At 42.0% G+C, this 11,591-nt stretch overlaps 1 protein-coding gene across 1 annotated transcript; it reads left to right on the forward strand.

Moving 5' to 3' along the window:
- Positions 1–217: 217 nt before the first annotated feature.
- On the forward strand, positions 218–8,316 carry eef1e1 (eukaryotic translation elongation factor 1 epsilon 1). The gene is made up of 4 exons (XM_069667467.1): positions 218–306; positions 1,192–1,389; positions 4,071–4,166; positions 6,436–8,316. The coding sequence occupies exons 1-4, from the start codon at positions 223–225 to the stop codon at positions 6,577–6,579; spliced, it is 522 nt and encodes a 173-aa protein (XP_069523568.1). The 5' UTR covers positions 218–222; the 3' UTR covers positions 6,580–8,316.
- The last annotated feature ends 3,275 nt before the right edge of the window (positions 8,317–11,591 follow it).

Genomic DNA, 11,591 nt, shown 5'->3' on the forward strand with positions numbered 1-11,591 from the left:
AAAAAGGAAATTATAATATCACTTAAAAAATATAATAAAATACGATGGTGGGTTTTTATTAAAGAGATAGTGCTTATTCACTGATGCAATATAATGAAATACTGACATATTGTGTTTTGATTGGTTTTCTCTACAGTTAGTCAGATTGAAGTGGGCGGGAGAAGAGAGTTTTATCCAATCAGGTGACACGCACACTGCAATCCCCCTCCGACACTCAGAAACATGGCGTTACGGGAGCTATCATCGCTGGAGAAATATTTAGGATTGAAAAAGCCGAACAAGTACAGCACACAGGGGGATAAAAAGGTGACATGAACCGCTATCTTTGTAGCGCACATTGTTCGTTTTAAACCGTCATTTTATTTTATTGGAAGCCTGTAAGCTATTGTAATTGATACAGCGTAGCTAGCCACATGATGCTAACAAGCTAGTCATGTGTGTTGAACATATTGCCAGTTTTTGTAGCATATCTACCTTGTGTTATCAGATGATGGGCAGGGATGTTTTTTAACAATTAGGCAGACACTCACTGCAAATCATAGCAATATGTCATGCCAGCTGTCTTATTTCCACAACTCAGCACAATGGGAATAGCTCCATGCTTCGCGCATGCTCATACAGAGGAATAACATGAGGGGAGGAGTGGCTGTGCTGAAATACTGCAAAATGACCTCAACCTTAACTATTGGTGACTGAAGGGGTAGGATAAGAGTTTAAGTGGGTAAATCTTTAAAATAATTAAAATTATATTATTAAAGAAAGAGTTATGTGTGTGTCCCCTTTTTAAAGACTAGTGTAATTAATCTTTTTTTTCAATCAAGTGAAGATGATAATGCATTAAGGACACTCTCCCAGTGCCACGTATTGCCAAGAATTAGTCTTAGTGTTTTGGTGCAAAACAATGAACATGGGAATAGAAACCTAAAGCAGTACGGCTACTGTTAAAGACATGTAATAAGAATAAATAAAATAGAAATAGAAAAACAAAATGATACATTTGTACAATGAAGTATCATGTTTGAAGGAAGTGCAAATTAAGTCCAGTAAAATGTCATGTCTTAGTTGTTAAAATGATTGCCTAATTAACAAGTCTTACCAAGTTAAAACTTGGACAAGATCAAATTTGTTGTCCTTTTCTCTCTCACTCTCCATCTCACTTGCTGCCTCTTTCTGCCACACCTCTTCTTGTAGGTACCTGTGTTACAAAACAATAATGGACCTCCAATGGTCGGGCTGGTGACCATCGCTTGTCACCTAGTTAAAGAAGCCAAGCGCCCAGAGCTGCTGGGTGACTCTGCAGAGAGCAGGGCTGTGGTGCAGCAGTGGCTGGAGCACAGAGTCACAAAGCTGGATGGCTGCTCAAAAGAAGACATCAAAACCATCCTGAAGGTAGTGAGACTTATTTTAGGTTTCAAGACATTTTCAAAAGGATATAAGTTTTAAAAATCATACCCTGCCTTTGAGTGGCGCCACAGCATCACGACTTCATCAGCTAGGCCACTGTGTTTGTGTGTGTGTGTGTATCTTTTTAAGGCAAAAGCGACAGGAATACAGACTGATGTATGGCCCTTCAGTGACATGGCCCCATGCGACAGAGAAAAATGCTTTAATGTGCCTAACGCCAGTCAGCGTGAAATGGATCACCAGCCACTGGTCTGCTGGATGCAAGGCGCCTCTTGGCACTGTTGTGTCAGCGTGAAGTGTTTGTGTGTGTGCGCGCACACTTCTCAGCATGACACGCTGTTGTGGCATGGCTGAGGAGTCATGCTGTGCGGCAGCATGTTTTCTGGACAGGCCTCTTAAATATTTTAATGGTGCCACTTACACAAGGAAGTCGCCCTAAGCAGCTCAGTTGTGGTGCCCGGTGGCCCCCTGTCCTGTCCTGCTGCTTTAGCTCCGTCCTTAACACTCTTCTTTCAAGCACACTAGTCATCTTCCATTAAATTATCCAGAGATAAAAACTGTCAACTGCAGGAGTTCTTAAACTTTCTCACTCCAGGGAGCAGATATGAATATTGTAGTTTTTCAAGCTGAGACTTGTTTTGGAAGTGAATATCATTCATGTAATGTGAAGATAAACAAACAAGGCCAATCTGGCCCTAAAGCTGTTTTCCCACTGGTCAAAAAACCCACTAACACCCGCTAACACCTGGCTTTTTTGCTTAATGGGAAAGGTTACAATCGGCATTCAGACCCGGGTCAAATGAATTATCGCCTCGGCTCCGATCGGCATTGATGGGAACACAAAACCTGTGTCCACACGCTAAATTCCTCCCCCTTTCCGGCGCGATGCTTTGCTCCGTCAGTAACTTCGGCGACTCCTTGTCATCTCAGCTCCAAATTCCGCCCGTCTCCATCCGAGCAGCGCTCGAACATCCTTCCAAATTAGTTATGCCGAACTTCATAAATGGACTATAAAGACCGTACCACCGGAACATCTTCACTGTTTACTAACCCTGTTGCGGGCGCATTTCTGACGTCAGACGGTGACTCAGCAGAAAAGAGACCGAAAGGAGTATAGTTCACTGGCAATGGGAAAAAAGACAATAGGCATGTAAAAGCAGCTCTTCCCGGGTCTGAAAAACCCGTGTCAACATGCTAAATTTAGGTGGGAAAGGGGTATAAGAGAAGTGTTGGTGAAAGTCTGTCACTCCACTTTTAAACCAATAAGACTGGTACACAGTGACTTGCAGCATACAGCCAACTACAAATGGGTCAGAACAAACGTTTCTTTTATTCAGACTTAACTATTTTTAGGTGTTTAGCCCTGGCATCTACAATGCTGGTTTCCTACATACTCAGGGCCAGTATACAGGGACAGTAAACTGTGCTGTACTGTCACAGTATCTGGATCAAATAACAATAGAAAATCGTCTCTGCATCAATCCCATTATGACACCATACAACTGTCAACAATAGCTGTGGAAAAGCACATTAGAAAGTAATGAGCAAAGGTATTTGCAGTGAATCGCAATAGTAATACAGATATATCTTGTGGAGTATTTTTTCTTCCAATTTCTGTGTATTGTGAGAATGAATAACTGATTTTCTAGTCTCAACATGACCTACCCGAAGGGCAAAAAGTAAGACATACAAAATAATTCTTTCATAGTTCCTCAAATGTTTTTTAATATCTGAAAGAGTCGGCCCTTAACTCTGCCTGTTCAAGTTTCTACAAACTGCCAGCATTGTTTTATCTGAATGTGCCAATCATAGAGTGTACAGTGAAGACAAAGTCAGGTACAGAAGAACCCAGGTTTGGAGCTCCATGTGCTGGGTTGGGGTGTCTGGAGAGCTGTCCCTCTTCTGATGCTCGACTGGGCATCAGCTCCATGGCTGTAGGCTAAGAAAATGAAGGATCTGATTGTGGAAGGGGAGGAAGTCTGCAGTCTTCATGCCTAGTTTGGCATCACCCACTCTTGCCGCACAATAACTCCATTTGCCCCCAAGATGCTCCGTGTGCGTGGAGTGTTCCCTTCGCACAATGTACAAGTGCTAAAGATGGTCCCTTCCCCTGGGACCAGCAGTTCCATGCACGACTTTGCACACACAGACATGGACTGAGAAACACACATCATGATGCCCAAGTTTAGGACAGCTTCATTAGATTTGCAAGCTAGAGTTGTAGTCATTTGGTTGTGCTGTTTTGTACAGCATCTGTGCTTAGTCGCCAGTCATGGGGAGAGATGCTATACCCCCTCAGGTTACATATTATTCCTACCCACATAGCACAGCACATAGACACACGCAAGCTCCAGACTCACGCACCCACAGATATATAGGTTAATGAACCTGCTGTCGTACCCTCTTTTAGGACGTAGTGTCCATCAAGACAGTTACATCTTACATAAAGATAAATCTACATGATAGTTTTACTTTCTTTGTTTTAATGCAGAATAGGTCATGATAGGACCAATAAGAGCACAACCGCCTTTTAAAGGAGGCTTCATCTATAATTTATTCATCTCTTATGTGAACACAACCTTGTTTACGTAGAAATACATACCATACTGCATAAATTAATGACCTCATTTGCATAGCTGCTTATGTTGTGGTTATTATTCTTGCAGGACTTCAACCTCTACCTGCAAGACAAGGTCTTCCTGGCAGGCAACCAGTTCACCTTAGCTGATGTTTTCATGTACTATGGAATACATCCGCTCATAGTAAGTACATTCGATCACTTCTGCACCTTAAGCTGTCACTTCATTTAGCTTCCCTAGTGTCATTAACGAGAAAAAAAAACATGACTTAAACTGTAATGCATTGCTTGAAACTGTAACGTAATATGCTGTTGTGAAATGACATTTTTGTACATATGTAATGGTTTAAAATCAAAAGAAAAACGGATCATCTTTAGATTCAAAGTGTCAGAGTTGCTGTTTTATAACTAGTTTTTTTGTATTATTTATATAAGCTGTTTCATTTAGGTGCACTGCTAGGTGAAATATAACTATTTAACAAACAGTAAGTTAAACTAAAAGACGAACACTAAAAAGTTTTGATGTAAAACTTAAGAATTTCCTCCATTTTCCAAAGTTCTGTGGGATTGCCTCTTAGTTGGTAAATGTGATTTATTTGTTTTGCCTCCGTACATTTACCAAGGACTCTCTCACTCATCCACCCATCCCTTCATCCATCCTTTTCCCTCCCTATCAGTGCTCACTTCAGTCAAACCACAACTTTAATAAGCAATTTGTCACTGTGCATAACACACAATCAGACCAGTCATATGGCTGAAGGGCGGTAAGAACAAGTTGGCAATAAACACACGGGTTATAAACACATTCTCACTTCTCGTTATAAAGTGATGTGGCACAAAGTGATATCTTTAGCCTCGGACCAGGAGCAAGCAAGTTTGTTATGCCTTCAAGGATTAAAAAACAGTGATTCCAGAAATGGGAAAGACGGAATGAGACGGAGGGAGGGAGGGATCACATGTTGAGAGATGTCAGTGGTTGTGGCGGAGATGGAAGGTTGCCTCCCGCCACCAGGCAGAGGAGCGTCACTTTGGTTTGCAATCAGTGTGCTTTTTAACCTCGGGGACCAGGGGTCAGCGAGCCCAACCCTTAACCAGCGCCTGTCCTGATGTTCAATTCATGGAAAACAACATTACACAAACATTAAAGCTGACTGATGCTAGAATGGTTTTAGGCTGGAGTGTTGTCTGCGTGGGGAATTTCCACATTCTAGTTAATGAGGTGATGAAAAAGCAAACGCCTAATAAGATTTTTTTCCAAGGACGTCCCAGTTCATTCTGGTGTTTTGCTTTTTCATTGTACTTTGCCACCTGCTTTGTGAAATACTGGGACAATCTGTCTTTTTGACACCAACTTGTCAAGCTCAGGCAGTTCCTAGAATGCTAGTATAAGCTTTGCCCTACTGTCCATTTATTCTTTAGCCATCATGTACTGAGTTTGGGGTACTGCAAGTGAATGTGACTAGTGCCCCACAGAGGGTCTTTTTTGTTTTCTTTGCATGAATTAAAGATCTGTGGAGGCCTGAGTAATAATGTTGTGATTGATGAATAGTTGCTATTACAATCAGTGCAGCTTAAGCATCTTCATTCCTGGGGAGTGCAATCTCACATAAACGAAGCTTCACCGGGTTCAGCAGATCAGTTTTTAAAGGCCTGTATCAGTATTTGATAAGACAGTTGAAATTTAAAAATATATATATATTTTGTGAAAGCAATATTAAGAAAAAAAGTGCAACAATAACAGATCTCAAAAAACTTTGTTTAATTACCGTAAAATCCGGAATATAAGTCGCACTGGAATATAAGACGCAGTCTGTTTTGGGGGGTATCCCAGAAGGAAAATGGTTCTCCACAGCTATTTATTAATAAAAACATCTACACAAGTGATTTCAACACTATTTCAATTTATTTTCATTTAAAAACACATTCAAAATGCACACAAATTACAGCCTACTTTCTGTTTTCGCCATGTCGAGTTTGCAATCCTGCTAGCTACCAGTAGCCGGCAGCCTACGGTAATGTTGATTGTTGTGAGGGTGGCAGCTACAATGGCGATCATGACGGCGCATGTCCACGACGAACCATTAGCGTAAATCAAGTAAATAGGAGACGATGTAGCGACTCAGACCCGGGAACAGTTAAATGCGGAGATGTGGAGTCACTCAGGAGTCACCACTAAACAACCGGATAGCGCCATCGTCTGGGTAAAACACCGTAACACAATAAAATACTGGTCGCACCGGTATATAGGACGCAGCCGACTTTTTAGATGAAACAAATGTATTAAAAGTGCGTTTTATACACCAAATTTGACATTACATAGATTATTAGGACATATTGCCCTCCACCTTTCCTCCAACATATACTGTATACCATTTACTGTACTACTGAGTGCCTCACAGCTTTCACATTTGGTTGCTGATGTTCTTCTCTTCAACCTCTCCTCTCTCACCCAGGTGGACTTGGCCATCCAGGAGAAGGAGCAGTACGTGAACGTTTCGCGCTGGTTCGACCACATTCAGCACCACCCCGGCCTCCGTCACCACCTCCCTCCCGTAGTTGTGCTCAGGAACAGAATTTACACCGGCAGACACCACTGAGACCGACCCCACCCTATCCGAACCCAGCCCAGCCTGACTTGTCACGAGCTCGTCTGTCTGTTGGAGCAGACCTGCGCAGATTACTCCCTCAAATCCAAGAGCCTGTCACCTCATCATCCTCATCATCATCACATTTGAGGATGATGTTGCACCACCATTATGGATCACGATTCCTGCCTTGATGTTTTTGTCCTGGACACACACCTGAACTCCTCCTGTTTGCTCTTCTGGTTTTTAAAAAATATATGTTTAACCTGGAAAATCAGATCAGAAAAACTCTGTTTTAGTGTATGAGGTACTGAGACTCCATTAAGGGAATGCTTGCTAATAAAAGTCTAGTTCAGTTTATATGCTTCAAAAATGATGATGATAATAATGATAATAACCAGTACTCAGTATGGCTGCTGACTTTAACAAGGGATGGGGGTGGGACAAAGGATATCTAAAGCCTTAAATCCTGCTAACACTATTATTAAGAAGTTTGCTTTTGTAATTAAGGAGCAAAGATGGGAGATGGTTACGTTGGTCTTTTGTCTTTTTTGTCGGCCTTTTGAGTTCTTCATTTGTGTGCTTGTTTTCAAAGGGAAAGCTCTCCCGGTTGTGTTGAAGTTTCTATTTATGATGGGTGATAATTAATCTGAGCCTTGAACATGCAATAACAAGTGTCGCAGGTTTAAATAAGTCTTAAGAAGATGTTACTTGACAAGCAGTGTCCTTAGGAAAAGCAGCTTCCTTCATGCCATATCAATGCATTTTCAACGGTTTGTCCAAATAAATGTGGTTCCTGGTTCAACGTCATAACCCCATAATGACCACAGTCACTGCTGAGTCCGCATTGTTCTGCTGTCTCCGCCCTGACGAATATCGTCTGGTCTCTCAGCTCACATGAGGACTGTGCTGTTTATGTTTCTTTTCTTAGGATTTTATGTTTCACATGCAACTCTCAGCCACTTCACCAGACAGTTTAGTTTCTGTGTGTGCGTTCCTGATTACATCCCCGCTCTCTGTCCCACTTCCTCTCCACCAGTCAGTGTGGGCAGCAGTGAGCAGTTGAGCGTCAGCCCCAGAGTCAGAGATCAGAGTGAGGCTCCAATCAGTCCCACTACCACCACTGTTGATGCTGCAGGCCACAGAGAGGGCAGCGGGCTCACCAGCTGCCACACAGATCCAGCCAGCCAAGGCCAGAACCCAGGCCCCTGGGCGACAGTCAGCCACTGTGTGTCATTTCAACCCTCACGCTCCCACGGGGGCTACTGGAGAGAGAGAGGGATGACGGGAGGGAGGGAGGCCGTGGAGAGAGAAAAAGAGCACCCAGAGGCCGAGGGATCTTTTTGTGACATGTGAACAATGATCCGTGCGTCTGAAAGCCTTACTGCTGCTGGCTGGATGTTTGCTATTAGCAACATTAACAAGTCAAGTTGTGGCAGCAGAACCTGTTAATGAATATTATGGAGGTAATGATACATAAACAAGGAACAGGAGGAAAATGAGACTCAACTAGTACATCTTATTTATCAATTACCATTGCAAGGAACACTTTTAAACACGGCTGTGTGACAGTTTAAGTCAACGGGTAATGTGTTTTTTTGTGTTTATGTCAATGCTTCTCTTTTGTTCTTCTCCTATTTCAGCCATGTTATTTCCCCTCCTCCTCCACATATCTGTCTGTGGCTCCAGTGCTTTCGTTATCAGATGTAAGCATGTTCACACTGTGTCAATAAATCAAAGGGAAACACAGCTCATGACCCCTGATTTCTCTGCAGATCTTCCGCTGTGTGCTCTTCTTGAGAATTTGTTTTACGTAATATCCAGCCAGAAGACAGAGCTGTTGTTCGATATAGTTGCAAAAGACTGCTCGCTGTGCGTTTGTGGCGAGTGTCATGAAGAAGATGTGAAGGATAAAAACAGCTCGCAGTCATTTGAACAGGCCTTGTGACTAGTCGGGGCAGTTTATGTTGTGGTCTGCCGTTAAAGAAGCCCTTGTTCTCTGGGTTATGTTAATATTTGGGTGGAATGCAGCGTGCAGAATCAGGCAGTTGGACTTATTTCTGAGGTGTTAATAATTGAGCTGTAAAAATTGTTAGAAATGTCCTGTTTGTGTTGATACCATGGTATCGGATCATATTAGACTTAAAATAAGTTCAGTGGTGGATACCAGTGAGCACTTTTTCCTACAAAATACTTTATTTCGGAAGAATACATCCTTTGTTGTTTGCACATTAGGAAATTGCGTTCCTTTTCCTTGCATTTTAGATTAGCAGTGCAAAATGTTGGTCAAGCAACTTAAAAGTATAAGAGACAAAAAGATTTAACTCAACAAACAAAAATAACTAGTGTAAATAAATACATTTTATCAGGCAGCTTTAAGGTAGCAACAGCAAAGTAGTTAAAGTAGAAAGTGACTGCACAATCAACATAATATGATATCAGACTATACAACAAATTACATTGAATAGTTAAGTACAACTTCTCACAATATAGCACATATGCTTAAATACGGCAACACTTTATATTATGGTACACATATTCACCATTAATTAGTTGCTTATAAGCATGCATATTAGTAGCATATTGACTCCTAATTAGTCATTATGAAGCACTTATTAATATTGTATTAAGCATGACCATATTCTACAACTGCTAGGCCATTAACTAACGTTTTTCCTCAACAACCTCCTAATTACTGCTTATTAATAATGAAATAAGGAAGTATACCTTAAAATCAAATGTTTCTGCTGCAGGGATGCATGATATGCATCCATCCATCCATCCATTATCTATACTGCTTATCCTGTTCAGGGTCGCGGGGGGGGCTGGAGCCTATCCCAGCTGTCATTTGGCGAAGGGCGGGGTACACCCTGGACTGGTCGGCAGTCAATCACAGGGCTGACACTTAGAGACAGACAACCTTTGGCACTCACACCCACAGCTATGGGCAACAACCACAACCTTACTCCACAACCTTACAAGCATGTCTTTGGACTGTGGGAGGAAGCCGGAGACCCCAGAGGGAACCCACAAGGAGAACATGCAAACTCACGCACAGAAAGGCCCACCTTGCCCAAACCGGGGGTTTGAACCAGTGACCTTCTAGCTGATAAAACGATATATACACAATATTAAAAAAAGATGAAAAAGTTTACATTAAAAGTCAAACATAAGAAAATATCAATTAAACTGATTAAAACGTTACTGTACTCAAAATCTCATTTTTAAAGTGTTTTATTTTGTATTGACATTGTCATCATTTTATTTATTTAATGTGAATTGAATTGAATTGAATTGAATTGCTTTAATTTTCTTTTATTCTTAATAGTACTCATACATATATGTATAATAAGTGCTACCATTTGAATCTACTTCTTATGTAGCTATGTGCTGACTGAATCTCAAAGAAGTACAGTCACAGTCAGGTCCCTCCCCGCTTTAACCTGTGTGCAGTCAAAGCCAGACGCAGTGATGAAGTCACAGCAGGTAACCAGGACGGAGGCACCAATTAGAGGCGACCTTCCCACCAACTTCTGACGGCGAGGGGTGCGACACTCTGCAGGGTTCGACCTCAGATAGCCACACTCAAGACCCACCCGCGTTACCCACTGTGCCCCTGCCCCCCGGCAGCCTGATGGACTTTTGACATCATCTCACCGCCTGGTGAGGGAGAGGTCAAAGGTCATTAAGGTTATCATCAGTATTTATTGATGATCATCTCTCACCATGGAGCTCTCTCTCTCTCTCTCTCTCTCTGTCTCTCTCACACACACACACACACACACACACACACACACACACACACACACACACACACAGAGCTGTTAAAACTTCTTTAAGATCATTTATTTTTGGCTATTTTAGTAGCAAATAGTGTTATAAGTACAGCTAAACTGAAAAAAGTGACCATGCAGTGTTTACTATGCAGTGTCTCCTACAATACAGTCTTGAAAATGACCCACTTAATTGATCGATTCTTGCTATCATAGTGTAAACCAGATATTTTACTCTCCAAACAATCAAAAAAATAAACACAATAGAAAAAGAAATAATCAAACTTTAAGGGAAACCAAATCCAACAGTCAGGTAGGACAACTAAAAGCTTATATGGCATCCGGGTTACTCACTTAAAGTCAAGGTGAAATGAAAAATGTCATTTTAATCCTTTTAGATCACATCCCCGGTAATATTATGCATCTATCTGACAACATAGGCCAACAAAAATACAGAAAATCAATTTCTCCATATTCTTATATCAAAATCCAATCTTTTTTTTCCTGGTAAAACTAAATTTCACGCGTGCTTACGTAAGTTAGCACCAACAATATCAACCAATCAATCTGCAACATTTAGCCGCAGAGCACCAAGAACGCTCGGTCAGTTAGCTAGCTACTGCGCTGTGGAGAACGTCTGTCTACGCCCACTTGTCAACGATCAAATCCCTCTAACGATATGTCCCGCCTGCATGTCCTGTTTCACTCGGAAATACGTCACGATACGGAAGCTAGATACTCTCGAAATGCTGTTTCAGCTCAACTTTAAGGGCTAAAATTGATTGTGAGTGGGGCCAGAATGTTCAGTTCAGGAAGTTCAGGAAAGCACAATGACTCCCTCACTTACTCCATCAACTGCATCTCATTAGCTCTCACACCTGTGCCTCCCTAATGGAATCCCCTGTGTGCACACATATAAGCCTGCCTAACTCCTTCTCCCCTGTTTGTCTCAGTTTTCAAAACCCTCCTCCCCAAACCCCATTCCTCTCCTCTCTGCTATCTTAACATAGGAACCACCGGGGCATGCTGAATCAGTCTCCACCCTGAGTCTCGGCCACCAGATTCCGGACAGCTCCAGCTGACTCGACCCCATTCGACCCCCTTTTTCATCCTGCGCTACTTCCACCCCTTGTCATCCCACCTACCTAGCACTTTCCAAATAAAGTACTTTATTACTTTAACAATGCCGTGGTCCTGTTAGTGAACATACAGTATATTTAAGGCCAAATTTTTCAAATTGCCAGGAAACTC

The sequence above is a fragment of the Semicossyphus pulcher genome, unplaced genomic scaffold, assembly GCF_022749685.1.
Source record: "Semicossyphus pulcher isolate SPU_LCO1_2020_fin unplaced genomic scaffold, fSemPul1.0.p SCAF_18, whole genome shotgun sequence".
NCBI lineage: Eukaryota > Metazoa > Chordata > Actinopteri > Labriformes > Labridae > Semicossyphus > Semicossyphus pulcher.

Excerpts from the sequence above, each read along its gene's own strand:
- eef1e1 (XM_069667467.1), top strand. The coding sequence starts at position 223 with ATGGCGTTACGGGAGCTATCATCGCTGGAGAAATATTTAGGATTGAAA. Across the intron at positions 307-1,191 it reads GCACACAGGGGGATAAAAAG|GTACCTGTGTTACAAAACAA; the intron begins GTGACATGAACC and ends CTCTTCTTGTAG. Across the intron at positions 4,167-6,435 it reads ATGGAATACATCCGCTCATA|GTGGACTTGGCCATCCAGGA; the intron begins GTAAGTACATTC and ends TCTCTCACCCAG.